The sequence below is a fragment of the Lithobates pipiens genome, unplaced genomic scaffold, assembly GCF_037356315.1.
Source record: "Lithobates pipiens isolate NorthernLeopardFrog02 unplaced genomic scaffold, aLitPip1_a1.2 Scaffold_19, whole genome shotgun sequence".
Lineage (NCBI taxonomy): Eukaryota > Metazoa > Chordata > Amphibia > Anura > Ranidae > Lithobates > Lithobates pipiens.
The window spans coordinates 491,273,253-491,293,432 of NW_027507764.1; the positions used below are offsets into that span (position 1 = coordinate 491,273,253).

At 42.5% G+C, this 20,180-nt stretch overlaps 1 protein-coding gene across 1 annotated transcript in view; it reads right to left on the reverse strand.

The window, feature by feature from the left end:
• The window catches only part of NBN (nibrin), a 153,168-nt gene that overhangs the window by 90,360 nt on the left and 42,628 nt on the right, over nt 1–20,180 (reverse strand). The window contains exons 5-8 of the mRNA XM_077492995.1: nt 11,271–11,374; nt 9,257–9,374; nt 7,768–7,955; nt 4,835–4,944 (exon numbers count right to left, since the gene is read on the reverse strand). Of these exons, the coding sequence (XP_077349121.1) occupies nt 4,835–4,944; nt 7,768–7,955; nt 9,257–9,374; nt 11,271–11,374 (520 nt within the window). The remainder of the gene's footprint in view (nt 1–4,834; nt 4,945–7,767; nt 7,956–9,256; nt 9,375–11,270; nt 11,375–20,180) is intronic.

Genomic DNA, 20,180 nt, shown 5'->3' on the forward strand with positions numbered 1-20,180 from the left:
TTAACTTGATGTGCAGAATGCAATGCAAGTTGTGCTTTTGTGCTGCATTCTACACAACTTTGATATGGACCAACAAGAGCATCTGCACACATTTGAACCCTGGTCAGGATGTTCAGTTTGAGGACATGTAACCCCATTCTTATGCCATTAATATTTAAAATGCCTTTGCAGACTACTTTGTATCCCCAATTGAACAAGTGCTTTGATAAAATTATTTGACAATGCTTTTCAAGTGTCTTGACAGAATGAATATACAGTATATAAACACAAACACTTACAATAAATAAAAAAGTGTTCTTTATTAAATAGTATTCATACTAATTTTGGGCACTTTTTTTATGTGAAATTTATACACCATGATGCATTTCAAACTGCAATGATTGCCATGACTTGGCAACAATAGCAGTGTGGGAAACATGGTTTCAGAATATACTATGGTGGTTTCAAATCACAGCATGAACACTCTGTGATATGAAATGTTATAATAATTACACAGCGCACAGCAGAGGCAGGTGTTTTGTATTCCATACTGTGTGCTATGGCTCACTCCATGCACCTTACCCAACTTCACTATCAGGTGAGCATGTGGATAGATGCCACCATGACACATTCACACCATGGAGACAGGCATCGTTTAGCATACAGGATTATGCTTCCATTCACTGTGAATGGGAAACCCAATACATTCCAGAGCCAGCTGTTAGACGAAGGGACCTGATATCCCTGATGTGTACTAAATAACACATTCACTTTAGAGATTAGACAAGGAGAAATACTTTCAAAAAGGGTTTATTTATTTTTTTCGAAACAAATAAAAAACATAACATAACAGGTTCTGATAGTGGGGGGTCAGGTCTGGTAGACAGGTTTGGGTGCTGGGAAAAACGTAAGGGGTAGGGGAAATGTAACAGGAAAGGACTGGGTGAGAAAGGTAAGAGACCAAATGTATAAGGATCAAAAGACAGTAGGTGATGACAGGTAGGTGTAGGGCAGGGAGAAGGAGGGCTACTGGCTGAGTGCAGGAGGTAGGTGGGATTCTTTCCATGTGCAACCTTGGATGCGGAAGGCCTCTCCAAAGAGTGGATCTGCGAGCCACCACATAAGAGTAAATATCATCCCTGACTTGCATTTCATGCTCTGCATGGATGTGTTCTAGTATCGACATGAGGCTGTGGCAGAAGACTGTCCAGTCATTTGTGTTGTCCTGGTGTGCATCTGGCTGCTAGTCACAAAGCTTGTACAGAAGCTGCGGGATCTGGTCATCAGTGAATGTTGTTTCTGGCTGCTACCAATGGTTTCATCTCACCCAAGCACATACTTTTACTAGAGAAGAAAGAAGAAAAATAAAATAGAATGCTTTGTTTGAAAGTTAGGATACAGAGGGGATATAGATATATTGATATAGAGAGATACCATATCAGCCATAACATTATGACCACCCAAATGTCTCTCCTTTTTGCCACCAAATAGCCATGACCCATCAACACATGGACTCCAAAATAACATCCACGTAAATGACCCAAGATTTCCCAGCAGAAAACTGTCCAAGGCATCACACTGCCTACGCCAGCTTACCTTCCTCCCAAAGTAATTCCTGGTGCTAGCTATTTGTTTCCCAGGTAAGTGACGCACACACTGCAGGCGCTTTTGGCTTTGAACAGCATGGGTCTGACTGGATACACAACCTCATATACAAAAAAAAACTGCTATGCACTGTGTTTTGCCACCTATCGGAATACAGATTAACTTTTTTTTTTTTTTTTTTTTTAAATGATTAACTTTTTTTTCTTTTCAACTATGGTAACTCGTCTACTGGATTGGACTACATGGGCCAGCCATTCCCTACATGCATCAAAGAGCTTTTGGCAGCCCGTGACACACTGTTGACAGTTTTCCTTATTTGGACCACTTTTGGTAAGTCCTAACCACTGCAGACAGGGAACATCCAACAAGAGCTGCAGTTTTGGAGTTACTCTGACCCAGTTGTCTGGCCATTACAATTTGGCCCTTGTCAAAGTCGCTCAAATGATATGCTTGCCCATTGTTTTTTTCTTCTTTCAACACATCAGCACACTTTCTGCCTAATATATCCCACCCATTTTCAGGTGCCATTGCAACCAGATAATTAATGTTATAGCTGATCAGTGTATATATGAAATTTGTACCTAGACAGGCATACATATAGAGTAGAAGAGAAATGCAGAAATATAAGACAGTAAGATATGAAGATATTTCTGTACCTGCTGGATGCATATACTGTAAATGTTGCCTCCTCTGACTCTCCAGGTCTCAGTTAGTTGGATAGTGTAGATCCCCTCGAGGGACAAGCCTCACACAGTTCCTGCTCCTCTTGTGCCCAGTTGAATCTCGTCCTATAAAAATTACATGTTTACTACATTTATAATCAACATGCAAACTACTTTCTCTCTTACATGTAGTCCAGATAACAGGCCCACATGTTAAAAAGGCACAAACAACATTTTTCTTTAAAGACTTTAATATACTTACTCCACTGACTCCATAGGGCAGTGACAGAGAAGCATCTCTTTAGCAGGGGTGGCATTTTTTGAAGTGGCGTCTTGATGAGGCACCACTGTAGTATCCTTTTCCCTCTGCGGTGAGGATAAATAGTGACCCCCACCTGTTGGTGAGGATATCCCCTAAAATTGACAAGACTATGTTATAAAGACCTTGCAAACCATTGATGTCATTAAAATATAGGCTATGTTTTTTGGACAATTAGTGCTAGGCAAGAGAGGGCAACTGAAATACCAAACTCCCTACTACCAACTCTCGCTTAGTGACCTTGATACCAATGACAACAACCCTGGATAGCACAAAAAAAAAAAAAAAAGAAGAAGATCAGGGAGTAGGGGCTGGGAGTAGTGGTTCTGGCATTTCACTGGAAAACTATTAGCTCACAGTAGTGACATGTCTGATGGATCAGCACAGGAACAGAGTGCTCAGAAGCACTAAGCCACTAAATAAGGATGGACAGGCACAGCCTCCAATTCAAATGCATGCACTAAGAAGCATGTCTCACATATATGGCTGCCAGTGCAGCGTTGCAGCATGCTGCAAACTGCTGGGTGGTCACACTACACAGATCGCTCGTCACAGACAATGGGGTTGATTCACTAAAGGCAAATACACAAGTAATGCAGTGCTTAGTAAAAGAGGTAAAGCTTCACTTTGCAAAGAATACCCAATCAAATGCAAGGAAAAAAATAGCAATTTTACTGGCCCAGGATTGGATGATAGTATTCAGCAGAGCATCCCCTCGGATCTAGAGCAAGTGCACTTGCAGTGCACAGTATATCTGCCTTTAGTAAATCAACCCTATTGTATTAAACATAAGCATATGGTAGGGACATGTTCCATCTGTGTCACTGTTATGTACCAATGCAGTTTTCCAGTCTCTCTTTCACATATTACACAAATCACAGAAATGACAGACATATATATGCACTTACCTCTTTCCTATCTTGCTCCTTGACGAAGGCAGTCCTAGAACAACATGAAGATCGCCTCTCAATTTTTCAGCTGCATGTGATTGAAGTACTCGGGTTGCTCAGTGTCCCAAATTGTAGGCTGTTGAGGTACCAAGGCAATAAGTACGACTTGCCTAACATCTTTACTTATCCCTCCCTCATAGAGCTCCAAATGCACCTCCTGGACTCGAATCAGAGGACTCAGGTTTTCTTGTGTAGGCACTGCCTAGACAGGTTACCTGGTTAGTTACATAATAAGCAACAGAATTAACTAAGCTGTGAACACATGTACATTTACAAGGGTACATGTGTAAAATCTGCAGAAATTATAGCACCGAGCTCTGTTCCATTTTCCTCTTCTTGTTTTTTTTTTAGATGCCAAGCGCAATGCACCGCACAGCCGTGAACACATCTGTCTGAATGGGCCCATAGGATTTGTATGAGGCGATTTACAGAACTAGACACTGTATGCAGCTTTTTTTTATGCCTGTGTGAATAAGACCTAAATATTATGTTGTAAAGCACTGTGTAAACTGTTGGAGCTATATCAATTCTGAATAATAATAAATAAGATTTTAGCGATCTTGAAGTATCCGTAAGTATAGCTACTGCTCCTCCAAGTCAAGAGGTGTAACTTGAGATGGTCTAAGTATATATTTTATGGATGAGCCCTCAAGGACTCTATAGGAAGCTGCTGTTCTCAATCTGTGGATCAGAGGCAAGTTCTGGTCTATTGCCCATTAAATAGCAACACAGAGCAGACATTTACAGCAGTCAGTGCTACCCATATGTATATTTTCTTTACTACATAGTATTCCACTGGATTATACACCAGGATGTGTCAGGAGTTGTCCGTGTTCCTGAGCTACAGAGGTTTCTAACTGGAAGAGACCAAGAATATACTGATGGTATTTTATCTCATAGCTAGTATGGCAAAAGAAGGTATGGCTGACTAGTTCAGCCTGTGATGACGCTCGTACCCATGGATTAAAGCGGATATCAGACATGAATGCGCAACCAGACGTCCAACAACCGGGACGTAAAATTCTATGGTTTTAATTATCACTTTGCAGGAAATTTCATTTTGCAGAAGAGATCATTAGCTCACAATCCCTTACCAACACAACCAGATGCCTGTTTTCCAAACTGAACCTAGCACATGCACTAAAGGAAAAAAATAAAAAAATAAAAATAGACTATAGTATGCTAAAATACTTCCAATAAATTAGTCCTAAAACCAACACAGATGACATTTAGCAACAGACCAGAGGCTGAGGAACAAAGATTTGCAATTTACTACATGACTTTTTCTGAAGCAGAAAGTAGATTAAGTGCCGTCATACCCGTCTCATTTCTATTCCCTGCACGTTGCTGAGGATTGCAATATATTTCTGTTGACATGTAGATAACGGCTAAACCAATTTCAGCTTCTGGAATAGCACGCAATCCTTTACTGTAAAACAAGAGTTATGTTTAGTATTTCTTCTAACACAATAGAACAAGGAATGTCAGACAAGAATCCACTAGGAGTTTCATTGTGTTGCATTATCACATAAATTGAACAAGACCCTGGTGAGCTGTAAGTACAATTTACATCACAAGTCTGAAAACACAAGGATAGGACAATCCGCATAACTAGAGCTGCACAATTCTGGGAAAAAATAAAAAAAATAAAAAAATCACAATTTTTTTTTGCTTAGAATAAAGATCACAATTCTCTCACGATTCTTGTAGCGTAACATTATCGTTCACATTATATTGGGCCAACTTTACTGTTTATTTTTATTTTTTTATTTATTAAAGTGTATTTTTTCCCCCAAAAAATGCATTTGAAAGACCACTGTGCAAATACAGTGTGACATAAAATATTGCAACAACCACGATTTTATGCTCTAGGGTCTCTGCTAATATATACAATGTTTGGGGTTCTAAGTACTCACCTATATGGCTGCAGCACCAATCCCAGCTGCAGCTTTCCCCTGCTGGCTCTAACCCACTGATCGCCAAGTTCTCCCCCTCTGCTCTGAGCAGAGAGCGGTGACTGTCAGTCACTGGCTCTCTGCTCTGCCACCCTAGTGCTCACTGGAGCACCAGGCTTTAGCAGGGGAGAGAGCGGCTGGCTTTGGTGGCATGCTGAGAGGCCGAGCAAGCTGCCAGTCTAGGCATCTGGGTGGATCCCGACTGTAAAGTCATTTCCCCCTCTTGCTCCCTCTCCGGGCTCTTACATCCCTGAAAACGGCTGTTCAGATGGCTTACCCTAGAGCTGGTGAGAAACCGGTATATCCCCGATCAGCTCCATGGTATACTAAACCGGAGGCAATGAGTATTTCATCACAGTTTCAGTCTTTTGTTCACCAGCCACCACCATCAAAAGAAAGCTTCGGATCAAACCGATCCAAGCTTGATCCGAAGCTCTCAAGGGCAGAAGAGAGATCTGGGGTCCAATAGATCCCAGATGTCTCAGTAAAGAGGACCAGTCAAAGCCTATTGTTATCATAAGGCATGTGTACATTCATTGTGATAACAAAAACAACAAAAAAGAAATAAAATTGCAAAAGGGACAACGTTAAAAAATTTTTTTTTTAAAAAGCGCCCCCGTCTCCATGTGCAAATGCAAACTAGGTCGCACTCGCATATGTAAACGGTATTCGCATCACACATGTAAGATATTGTCGCAAACGTTATGGCGAGAGCAGTAATTCTTGCACCAGACCTCATGTGTAACTTGTAAAGGCTTTTACAGCATTGTAATGAGATTTTTAAGTACCGTAGTTTGGCGCCATTCCCCGAGCGTTAGTAACTTTAAAATGTGACATATTTGGTATGTCATCCAATTCTCCCACTAACTTTTATTTTTTAACAAACAATTGAGTATTATTTTGTGTTTTTGCGCAAATTTATTAAACTTTTTTTTTTTATTGTTTTTGTAAAACTTTATAAAACAAAAAATACTTAATTTCACATGTACAAAAAAAAGTGTCAGAATAGGCCTGGTCTAAAAGTGCCTAAATACCCTTCTGCCCACTTTTACAAGATGTCTCACTTTGCTGGATGATATGGATAATCTGTACAAACATGGTTTCCCTTGTATATTTAACAGCTGCTGAAAGGACCTATGGCAAAAAGGCTCAAGAGTGAATGGCGTGAATTTTTTTAAAAATTTTCCCGCTTAGATGTTAAATCCAGCCACAGGATACATGAATTAAAAACATTTTATGCTAGCACATACAGTATATTGTTAGGGGTCCTTTTCGGATGCAAAGGTGAACTAAATATGTCACTAAACCCAGGAGCCTGCATTCATTATATCTGGTCCCTCACAGTACATAGAACATGGAAATGCAATTCATTTAGTAAATATAAACTGCTAAATAAATGTTTTCATCAGCAGTATATAACAGTCTTGTGACCCCTATCAGTGTCTGGTTAAAGCTTGTAGGAGTCGTCTTCACTTATGCTATGACTGTCTTATGCAGGACCCCTGCCCCCTTGTCTGGACAGTGCTTATTGGCCCTGTGCAGATCACATGCACCCTCCCCCCAAAAAAAAAAAAAAAAAAAAAAAAACCTCTCTGGCAATGCACACTAAACTAAACAGGTGCAGCTTGTCCCCTAGCCTCTGTTCCATTAGGAGATGGATTGGGGACTGTAGAAGAGGGGAGAAACAGAGATCAAACAGCCTTTTTACACAATGCAGAGGATTAACCCCTTAGGTTCCACAGTGGGTATAACAAGCATGCTTTACCACATATACACACTGATTTTACTGTTGTGGGTTTAGCTTTCCTCCAGCCAAACCAAGTTCTTTTTTGTTTTTTAACGTTTTGAAATGAGTGGGGTACAGTTACATTTGTTGTTATTTTCCTATTGTCTGTGGTTAGTGTTCCCTTTACTTTTTTATCCCTGTGACATCAGGAGAAGAGAAAGGGGGAACAGAAGTTCTTGACATATTAGGATGCCTTTTTTCTATGACTTCTTGTTCCTCGATACCCGCCACCAACAAAGGAATCAGGATTAAATCTCCCTAATGGGCATAGAAAGAAAGTAATAAAGGCTAGCAAAAGTCTATGCTGACCTACAGATGTCAAGAAGCCATTCAATGGGCTCTAATATGCCTTGACAAAACGAAGCGTACGCATGCATGCACATACATTGTGAAAGACTACAACTGATTTTTTTCATTGTAGTGTAAGCAACAAGTCTAACTGATCAAAGCACAAAATCAAGATTCCTCCTCTCATTAGGTCTACGAGAACATATATGGAATGCTGTCTTACCCTTGAAGAATATTCATAATAGATGTAACCCAGGTTGGGGTTTGAGATTCAGAGAGCTGAGATTCTGTTGCTCCCACATCAATCACCAAAGTCTTCGGGTTTTCTAGCAGGTGCTTGTCCTCCCATTCTCCCACTAACAGCTGGGCTTTGCCACCTCCAAAGTGAACTGCTGAGCTTAGTTTCTTGTGCTGCACGGAATATAAATCTTTACATAACCATCAAATAAGAAAAGAAGAAAAGCAGAAATAAAAGAAAATCCCTTCAAATGCATGGTATTCAATTAAACACTAGTGGAAGTCTGTCAAAATGTATGCAATCTATGCGTTTTTACTTGTGAGCAATAGCAAGAGCTCTGTAACAGGCAGGCAGTTTGGTCCTTGACAAAAAAGCCAACATAGATCTACAGCAGAGGCCCAAAGGAAGACTGTTCAGGAGTTGAACAATTACTTAATGATCAAACATCAGACAATTTTTTGCAGCTGTACATTATATATCAAAAGAAAAGTTAATCCACAGAATTGGAAATCGTAGTTAATAAGTACTGATTTTATATAACCTTAAATTGGTAATAAAGGTTTGGCTTTAAAAAAAAAACAAAAAAAAAAAAAAAAAAGACAAAAATCATGTCATACTTGCACAGAGCAGCCCCGATCCTCTACTACTTGGGTCCCCCAGGTGGCGATCTTGGCTCCTCCTCCTTGTCCAGTGCCCCTAACAGCAAGCTGCTTGCTATGGGGACACTGGTGCATGCTCGCTCCCGACCCCTGCTCTATGCATCCATAAGACACAGCCACGCTACACCCCCTTCCCCATTAGCTGTGAGATTGACCAATGGCTCCCGCCGCTGACAGCCAATGAGTAGAGGAAGTCTGGGACAGCCAAAGCTCTCGTGCATATTGCTGGATCGAGAGGGGCTCAGGTGAGTATTAGGGGGTGCTGTGGTGGGAGCAGGCAAAAAACCTTCAGCTTTTACAACCACTTTAAATTTTATCTCAATTTTCATCGGACAATTGTTCTACATGCCTGTTTTTTGCCCATAAGATAACTGAACAATTGCATGAAGTAGACACACATACATTTCCTGTGCACGAAAAGACTGTTTGTGATCACATCTGTCACTTTCATGTGTGTATTTTGCAAAAGTAAATATTTTTCAGAAAATAGTTTTTTTTGTGGATTGATATGTTGTCAGAAAATCTGGAAATCTTTGTCTTATAGGAAACCCTTTCTTCAGAAACTCACTGCTGATCCGATTTTGATGATGCTAGTTACATGGACCTTCTGGGTCAGAGTACAGCCAGAATTCTTTTTTGGCATACTTTGTCCAGGTAAGGGAAACAAAGTGGGGCATTTATAGCAGAGAGAGTGCATTCCACTGTCTGCTCTCCATCCTACACTGACCACCTTGTGCAGCACAGAACAGATGGAGCACAGATTTGGTTATATTGAGATACTGAAAATACACGGAATATCAATTGCTGACTCTTACCTGCTTGGCAGTCAAGAATAAAAAAATGTGGTCTTTGAAGATAAGTTTTCTTTTTATATTTTCTGAGAGATCCAATGAGTCAGTCTGCAGGGATGGTTCATCAATTATAGGAACAAAGCTGGAAGAAAATAAAAATAGGGAAATGTTTTTTAATAATGGTGTGGGGCTATAAGAGGGGGTCTTACACTCCCTTAAGGAAAAACAACATCCCTGCTAATTAGCTCTCATTTTCCTATTAGCTTTGTACAACTAGTTGTCATTCTGTGGAGTGCCTACCGTTGTTGGCATCATTTTCTGAATGGTAAAAGAAAATACAGAAAGATGTGCAGCACGAGTAAAAAAAAAGTACGTAAAACACTGAAGATAATCTTGCAAGTCCATCCGAAAAACAAAAACACTATTCAAATATTAATCTAAAAATCACAGAATATATTAGTCAATCTAACATAGTAAACCAATAATAGTTTCTATAAATCAAATGGTGAACATTCAATAGTGACTTATATGAAACAACAACAACAACCGTGTCCATCAAGAGTCCCAAAATTGATAGTCAACTGAAAAAAGTGACATAAAATAATCATCCTGAGCTGAGGGTAATGGAGCCTTCAAAATAGTTCTTCCACCAATCAGAGAGAGGAGAGGAGAGAAAACACTTTGCCAAACGCCACAATGTATGCAAATGAACTTTACCAGATGACGCGACCACCAATAAAGGAATAGTCATATGCGCACTTATGAAAATCAACACCGGGATGCCCCTGAATCTCCAAATGCTCCCCCACACAGCCCACTCCAAAAGGTGTTCACAGAATCAAGAATGAATATAGAAAACCATCAGTGTAGTACAACTGATCATCCAAATTATTAAAAAATGGTTAAAACACTTGCATAATAAAAAAGCCAAAAGCAGGCAATACCGCAGATTAATGCAAGAGCATCCGATCCTCGTCTTGTTGTTGGCAAAAGCCCACTTCTCGCCTTTACTGAACCATTTCATCACAACAGACGGCACTCCCCCCTGATGATGTCTGTTATGATGAAATGCAGCAGAAGGGGCCAGCGGAGGCGTCACCTCCAGTAACCTGAATCCGGAAGGGGGCTTTTGCCAACGACGAGCGGAGGATCGGATACTCTTACATTAATAATCTTCAGCCTGACAGGTTTGTTTTACTCTGAGTTTTACATAATCAACTGCATCCAGCCCCATCAGGGTTTTTTCACTGTACTTGCAGGGGAAGGGGAGGTGGGGGTGGGGGGTGAATTGCATCTTTCTAACACCATTCTGTACAAGCTTTCCTCCTTCAAAACTAGAGGCCAGTGCTCATAACCAAGTGACACACAACCTTAATTCTTTCACACTTACATTGAGAGACATTGAGAAAATACAGAGTAGCAGCCAAAGAAGCTAGCTGCACATAGTAAATATCCCATGGAAAACTAGAGGCAGCAAGTAGGCTGGGTCAGTATACATACAATATTTATATTCTTTACTGGAGTGTCCCTTTTAAAGCAAGCACAGTGATATCTAAATGCCCTGAGAATGTCCTGACTATCAAAGTATGGCGGTGCACATCCCTATGGCAAAATATAGGAAGGTGTCAACAAAATTTTGGAAGCACAAAAGAGGCAGAAAAGGTACTGACACCAGGTCAGCTACACGCCAATATTTAATCAATATCATATTAAAAAACTCCCGGGGTGGAATGCTACTTAGAGTGCCTGGTCACATACCCATTGATGCCCTTGATATTGTTAGGGTACCCGAGAATGCTTTCACCCAGGGGTGCTATATTTTGCTGGGACGGGTGGGGGGACTGGGACAGTTCGGGCAGGGTTGGGTTGGGAAGCACTGGTTTATGTTTTTTGATATGATGTTGAATATTGGTGTGTAGCCGATCTGGTGTCAGTACCTTTTCTGACTCTTTTTTGTAGTTCAGCAGAGGATTTCCATTACCTACATCTCACCCACAGCACCATTCAATCTTCAGGTCACAGCTGCTCAATGAAATACCTTGTAGGTTCAGGTAGTGATCGTTTCTCTTTGATGGCTTTGATTATTTCACTAAAGTATTCCGGTTTCACGATGGACTTGCAACAAATTAATGCACATATTGTCTGGAAAGGAATATAGAAATATTGATATAATGGTCAATGTTATCTGTATTTTTTAGAACATCATTTAAAACATGTAGAAGGCCTTGTGAAAGGGAGCCGTTTACCTACATTTGACGTGTGTGTGAAATGCTAGTCAAACATAGGTCAGTAGCTTCCTACCCAAAACATGGTACAGTGTGGATGACAGTTTGGAGACTGTGTTTAACATGCTTTGCACTGCGTTTCTCTGGATGCGGGAGGTTCTATTGGAGATTTGCACTGAAGGTAAAGCAGGTCAAACCCAGATATTTTGCATTCAAAGCCTGCATTTAAGCTACACTGTGTCTGAATGTAAAAGCCAGTATTATGTACAATAGCCCTAAAATATACCAAGCTGCAATTTTTATACATCTCCTACACACAATAAATGGTATAGAGCAGGGGAGTCTCCTTTGATTATTCCCCCATACAAAAAGAACACAAGGCCTCCATATATACAGAAAAGTGTGATGAGATTCCCAATGCACATGATACCCTTGAAGGACACAAAAAAAGTGATGGCTTCCCATGAAGACTACTTTCTGTAGTCACCAGATAGCGGGTACACTTGCCTCTCCCTACTTAAGTGACCAAAACAGTATGTACACGGTACAAATCAGAAATTCTGTGAGTCACATTAATATATATGACAAGGTATCCTATAATTTCACAAGTAGCAAATGATGCTAAGGCTGGCCATAAACGGTTAATTTCTATCCCTGCAAAAGAATTTGATCAAATTATTCAGTCCCTGCTGAATTTCGTTCAGTGTATGGCCAGCTTAAAAGAGAAGTTCGGGATTACACTGCATCTGTCCCCTGCCGGCTATGCAGTGGGAACAGAGTGATCCAACACTGCTGATCGCTCAGTTTTGCTCTCTGACTGTCAGTCAACCGCTCTCTCCTCTATAGAGGGAGCAGAAGGGGCTTGCTCAGGCTCCCAGCAGATTGCAGAGAGGCTGAGCCAGATGTCCAGGCATCTAGGTGGAGCCTGACAATCTTTCCCGAGCCTGGACCAGCTGAGTGACGCCAGCCAACAACGGGCTTTGGTATGTCACAGGAGTGCAGTTCATTCTGTGACTCACTAAAGCTCTCTTTGGCCATATCTCTCCTATAAGTCAATTACATCAACATTTCCAGTGAATGGATAGGTTTTTTTCATGCAACTATGGATTTTAACCAGTGCTAACCAAAATAAGGGTAGTACTAAATGATAGCACAAGGTAGTCTTGTGAACCCTCAAAGTCTGCACTGGGAATAAATACATACACGCCAGGCAACAAGTCAGAAGACTTTCGCTCTTCAGTATGCAAAAAAAAAATTGTGGAGGATAAAGGACACAAAATCCAGTTGGAAGCCAACTGTGTGGGTGAGTAGAACATGTTCTAGTAGTTTAAGGTTAAATAATTACATAGTTGGTAAAGACACCAGTCCATCCAGTTCAACCTGTGTGTGTGCGCGTGCATGAGTTTGTCAATAAATATATTCCTGTATGTTTGGTCCTTAACCTGCCCATCGGCATATAACGGCGGAGTGGTGCAGCTCTTGTTCTGGGCCGCCTGCTCCGTCGGTGCCACCCTGTCCCCGAGACACAGCGCATCACAGACAGGGGTGAACAGCCATTGATCACATTGCACCCCCCATTACAGTTGTCACCCAACAGTCACATCAGTGCTTATAAAAGTGCACCTGTCACCCGTCAGTGGCCACAAAGTGCACCTGTCACCCGTCAGTGGCCACAAAGTGCACCTGTCACCCGTCAGTGGCCACAAAGTGCACCTGTCACCCGTCAGTGGCCACAAAGTGCACCTGTCACCCGTCAGTGGCCACAAAGTGCACCTGTCACCCGTCAGTGGCCACAAAGTGCACCTGTCACCCGTCAGTGGCCACAAAGTGCACCTGTCACCCGTCAGTGGCCACAAAGTGCACCTGTCACCCGTCAGTGGCCACAAAGTGCACCTGTCACCCGTCAGTGGCCACAAAGTGCACCTGTCACCCGTCAGTGGCCACAAAGTGCACCTGTCACCCATCAGTGGCCACAAAGTGAACCTGTCACCCATCAGTGACAGTGACCCATCCGTGACCCTCATCTGTCACCTATCAGTCCCATAAAGTGCACCAGTCACCTGTCATCCACCAGTGACCGTCGCACGTCACCTGTCATCCACCAGTGACCGTCGCACGTCACCTGTCATCCACCAGTGACCGTCGCACGTCACCTGTCATCCACCAGTGACCGTCGCACGTCACCTGTCATCCACCAGTGACCGTCGCACGTCACCTGTCATCCACCAGTGACCGCCGCACGTCACCTGTCATCCACCAGTGACCGTCGCACGTCACCTGTCATCCACCAGTGACCGTCGCACGTCACCTGTCATCCACCAGTGACCGTCGCACGTCACCTGTCATCCACCAGTGACCGTCGCACGTCACCTGTCATCCACCAGTGACCGCCGCACGTCACCTGTCATCCAGCAGTGACCGCCGCACGTCACCTGTCATCCACCAGTGACCGTCGCACGTCACCTGTCATCCACCAGTGACCGTCGCACGTCACCTGTCATCCACCAGTGACCGTCATTTGTCACCCATCACCTGTCACCCATCAGTGACTGTCATTTGTCAGCCGTCGCACAGCCCATCAGAAAAAATGTCCAAAAGATTCTATACAAGTGAGGCGGCATTCCAGATCCTTTCCATGACTGATGAGAGCAGGGTGGAGTTCTCATCAGATTCAAATAGCAATTTCGATTGTGAATCAAATGCAGCATTTGAACCGATCAATAGTAGTGGATCGGCAAACGGATCAGGAAGAATGGATCCCACCTAAAATAGCACGGCACTCTGGAAACCAGGCAGCCACCAGCAATATACCCCAGGATCAAATTCCTAGGCCCAGTACCAGCGCTGCTGCCAGCGATAGACCCCAAAACCAAAAGGCCCAGTACCAGAGCTGCCACCAGCGAACGGCCACAAGAAATGCCCAGGCCCAGTACCAGCACTGCCACAGCATCACGCCCAAATGCCAGCACAGGAACTCCAACTACCAGCACTGAAATGCCACCTCCCCCATGAGCCAGAGCCACTACATATCTCCCATATGGTCTTGCCAATCCAACATGGCTGCCTTCTGACTCAGGATCAGCAAGAATTCCCCCTTTCACCACACAGCCAGGTGTGCAGGCCAACACTCACAATTTTCCTGAAATTGTTTGTTTATTTTTGCCCAATACTTTGCTGAAACTCATCGTGGACAGACCAATTTATATGCCCAGCAGCATATTGCCAACAATCCCCAATCTTCATACGCCCGTCCATTTGAGTGGAAGAATTTGACTCTGGAGGAGTTCAAAGTGTTTACGGGCCTCACCATAAACATGGGGCTTACAAAAAATAAAAAAAAGAAGAAGAAGAGAGAAAATACCTATTGGTCCACCCACCCCATCCATCACCACATGCCCATTTATTCTTTCGTAATGTCCAGGTCCCGATACGAGATGATAATGCACTTTATTAATTTCAGTGCCCTCCCTGCAATCATCCAAACTACGATAAATTATATAAAATTCGCCCACTCATTAATTTCCTTTCCCAATGATTTGCAGAACTCTATGTCCCAGATAAGCATATATGTGTAGATAAGTCCCTGGTACCCTTTTCAGGCCGTCTAGGAATAAAAAACATTCCTAGCAAAAGGGCCAAATACGGAGTGAAATTTTATAAGCTTTGCAAGAGTCACGGGATATCTGTAGGTGTTCCGCATATATGAAGGAAGAGATTCCCAGCTCCAGCCCCCTGAGTGCCCAGCCTACATGGGCACAACTGGTAAAATTGTATGGGACCTGGCATAGCCACTGCTGAAGAAAGGTTACCACATATACCTGGATAACTTCTACACCAGCCTGCCCCTTTTCAAACACCTATACCTCGCACAAACCCTGGCCTGTGGAACCTCCAGAAAGAATAGGAAGGGCTTCCCACAAGCCATAGTAAATAAATTGGGAAGAGGAGAAAGAACAACTTTGAGATGGCTGGCTTTGAGGTGGAAGGATACCAGGAATGTGTACATGATGTCCACCGCCCATGATGACACTACAGTTGAGTTCAGAGAAGACAAGGTCCCATTGTAAAGCCGAAATGTGTACAAGATTACAATCTGTTTACATAAAAAAATCATAGAAGAAGTTGCCGTGTCCCTCATCTACCATTAACCCCCCCCCCCCCCCCTCCAGAAAAACTTTGCTCTGATGCTGTTAGACTTCATGAAAGCAACTTCCCGGACCACATTCCACCATCTAAAGCATGCCGAAGACGCCAAAAGAGATGTTGAGTATGCAGCAATAAAGGATTTCAAAGAGATACCAGCTACCATTGTCCCTAGTGTCTCTCCAAACCCGGCCTTTGCATTGGTGAATGCTTCAGACTATATCACACATCCCTAAAATAGTAGCCCATATTCTTAACCATATCCCCATTTTCATCATCTGTGCTGACCATTTCCCATACTTCCTCAAATAACCATGCCACTGCCGTCTACGTGAACTGACCCTGGCCTGTTTTTGACTATCCCTCTGTCAACCGTTTGGACTGCTTACATATGAACTGACCCTGGCCTGTTTTATCAACTACACTTCTGCCCACCGCTTGGACTGCTTGCACGTCATCTGACCCTGGCCTGTTTTACGGACTATGCTTTTGCCTACCGCTTGGACTGATCTGTTGCCCTGCTACTGTAGGACACAGGGGTCTCACATGTGAGGGGCTACAGAAATTTTTTCCGGATGGAGAATTTTTTTTTGTCATCTCCGGGTTTTGTAATTTCCAGATTAGGGTCTGGAGTCCAGAGACTTCATAGAGATTTGGTTGGTCGAAGGCTCTACCCCTGTGCCCAGGTCTTACCCGACTGCGGCCCTCAGCCTGCCACCGACTTACTGCCCCCCCGCCTGCAGCATAAATTGACCACACCTCTGCCTGCTACCTGGACTATGGAAATAATTAGCTGGAGCAAGAGGCAGTATGTTTATGAAGGGCTGGAGAGAAGTACAATAATGAGTGCAGGGAGATAACGGTGTACCAGGACCAATGTTATGGATGTGCTGGCCGTCTCTGCCTGGACAATTTCTATGGACAAATGCTTTGGCTGTGCAGACCATATCCTTCTGCTGACTATAGACAATATTCCTGCCTGCTGCTGATAATTACTATTATTACTAAGCACATCCCTGCCTGCTACCTGTTGCCTGCACCAATTCTCTCCTCTGGGGACACTACTAAAACCACAGGCAATACTCTTGTTTTTTTTTGCCCTTTCCTCAATAGAATTTATTTTGGAGTGTAATTTTTGGTATGTAAATGCTATGCTAGAAATATAAGGGTCTTCAAAAATAATAGGTTGTCAGAAAATTAGATGTGTAATTTATGCTTGTAGAATGCCTGAAGGTGCTACTTCAATGTTAGGCCTCTGTATGTGGTCAGGCTGTGTAAAAGGCTCACACATGTGGTATCGCCATACTCAAGAGTAGCAGAATGTATTTTGGGGTGTAATTTTTGCTATGCACATGCTATGCGTTGGAAATATCTTCAAAATGGCCAACATTTTCCAAAACCTTCTGGAAAAAAAATGAACCGGGTTATTTTTTACCAAAGATATGTAACCATATAAATTTTGGCCAACATTTATAAATATATAAAAAAAAAAAAACAACACTAGTGATTAAATACCACCAAAAGAAAGCTCTATTTGTGTGAAAAAAAGGACTCGAATTTCATTTGGGTACAGTGTTGCATGACTGAGTAATTGTCAAAAGTGAGAGAGCGCTGAAAGCTGAAAATTGGTCTGGGCAGGAAGGGGGTGAAAGTGCCCTGTAGGCAAGTGGTTAAGATGCACATCTAATAGTTTTTTTTAAACTATCAACGCTCCCTGCTGATACCACTGCTTGAGGAAGAGAATTCCACATCCTTACTGCTGACGGTAAAGAACACTCTACGCAGATTAAGGGTTAAACCACTTCTCTTCCAACTTCAGTGAATAGCCACATGTCTTTTTAAACTCCCTTTCACTTAAAAGTTTTTTCCCTAAACTAGGGTCACCAGTTATTTGTAGATCGCTACCATATCTCCTCCCACATGTCTCCTCTTCAGAGAGAGTAAGTTCAATGCTTGGCGTCTTTCTCCATAGCCAAGATCCTCTAATCCTCTTATTAACTTTGTTGTCCTTCTCTGAACTCTTTCCAGTTCCAGCATATCCTTCTTGAGGACTGGTGCCCAGAACTGGATGGCGTACTCAGGATGCAGTAGGACCAGCATCTTGTAGAATGGGATAATTATCGTTTTATCTCTGGAGTGAATGCATGCCAATATTCTGTTGGCTTTTCTTGCAGCAGCCTAGCATTGCATGCCATTGCTGAACCTGTCATCTACTAGGACCCCCAGATCTTTTTCGATCCCGAATTCCCCCAGAGGTTCTCCCCCTAGCGATTAACTTGCATTCGTATTTTTAGCACCCAAATACATTACCTTACCATTTTTCAACATTAAACCTCATTTGCCATATAGTTGCCCACCCCAATTTCTTTTTTAGGTCTTCTTGGGAGGTTTCCACATCCTGTGCAGAAGTTATTTCCCTGCTTAGCTTTGTATCATCAGCAAATATGGAGATTGAGCCAGTTATCCCATCCTTTAGATCATTTATGAATGAATTAAACAGAATTGGTCCCAGGACAGATCCTTGGGGGACCCCACTTACCCCACTGGATCATTCTGACTACTCACAAATTTATCCTAACCCTTTGGCCCCTGTAGTCAGTTATTAACTACTTCAATACCAGGCACTTGCACCCCCCCCCCTTCCTGCCAAAGCAAATTTAAACAACAATTGCACAGTCATGCTACACTGTACCCAAACAAAATTTTTATCATTTTTTTCCCCCACAAATAGAGCTTTCTTTGCGTTTTTATTTTTTGTTAAGCAAATAAAAAAAAAAAAAAGACCTAAAATTTTGAAGGAAAAAAAAAAGGTTCTCTTGTTTGTTGTAAAATTTTGTAAATAAGTAAGTTTTCTCCTTCAATAATGGGCACTACCCTTTAGGCCCTTTTTTTTTTTAACAAACTCTACAATTAACTAAGATTATCGTTATTGTATTCTACATATTTGGAAATTGGTTAAGTCCTGTCACCAGCTACAATGGCCTATCTATGTTCACCTAAGCCTCGAATACTTACTGTGTCATGACTATATTGATGTGATACCTTTTCGATTGCCTGTATTCTCTTGTATGCATACATTATCTTAATAAAATTTTGTGGAAAAAAAAATAAATAAAATAATGGGCACTAATAAGGTGGCACTGATGATGTGGCACTAATAGGTGGCATTAATATGCAGCACTGATGGGCATTGATAGGTGGCACTGATGGGCACTCATGGCTTAACATTAAAGTTGGTCATAGATGGACCGAACAGATTTCCCCCATCCACACATTCGAGGTGGATGGTGGATGCACCGCCACTGCACTGTTGTCTTCTGTATTGTATTTAGGATTCCCATGCTGCCAGAATACACTGATCAAAAGTTAAAATGAACAAGAAAAAAATAAATACATTTTTTTTAAACGCGCCCCGTCCCGCTGAGCTGGCGTGCAGAAGCGAACGCATACGTGAGTAGCGCCTGCATATGAAAACTGTGTTCAAACCACACATGTGAGGTTTCACCACGATCGGTAGAGAGTGCAATAATTCTAGCCCTAGACCTCCTCTGTAACTTAAAACATGCAACCAGACGTCGCCTATGGAGATTTTTAACTGCTTCCCGACCGTGCAGATATAAGTCGGCAGAAGGGCACGTACAGGCAGAACCCCGTACCTGTACGTTGCCCTTTAAGAGCCGGCAGGGGCACTTGCGTGGGTATCTACATGAGTCGGGTCGCGGGTCCCGTGGACTCGATTCGCTGCGGGGATACCCACGATCGCCTCACGGAGAGGAGGAACGGGGAAATGCTAAAGTAAACAAGCAACTCCCCTTTCTGCCTAGCAACAGTGTCACTGATCTCTGCGCCCTACGATTGGAGCAGAGATCAGTGATGTGTAAAACACAGCCACGACCCCCACAGTTAGCAACACACCTCTAGGACACACTTAACCCCCACACTGCCACCTAGTGGTTAACCCCTTCCCTGCCAGTGTCATTTACACAGGAATCGGTGCATTTGTATAGCACTGATTGCTGTATAAATGACAATGGTCCCAAAAACGTTATGTTGAGAACAAGGGATCCACTAGCAGTGGTTAATTCAGGTACATACCCTACGGCCCATGCCGACAGACCTCAATTTGTAAAGTAAACATTTGTGGGGAACTGTATCAAAAGCCTTTTTCAAAATCCAGATACATCACATCCACAAGCCTTCCTTTATCTAAATGGCAGCTCATTTCCTCGAAGAATGTTAGATTGAAAAAAAAAAAAAAAACATTCCCCTCTGGGTGATGTCCTACCTTTTGTTATTCTGAAGTAATCCCTGTATGAGTGAGTCTAATAGGGGTGGTTTCATAATTATCTATCATCTATGACAGTGGCTGCAGATTGTTATTAAAAGTGACCTTTCCTTTTCAATCAATTACAATATGACTTGTGTCGCAATTGTACACGCTGTATTTTTTTTCCCTTTATTTGCTACTTTTTTCCCCCATGAAAGTGGAGTTACCTTTTAAGTTTTTCAAGTCTTTTCTGATACTGGTTTCTGTTAGCCATGAGGGTACATTCTAGGACGGGTTATTAACATTACAGTCT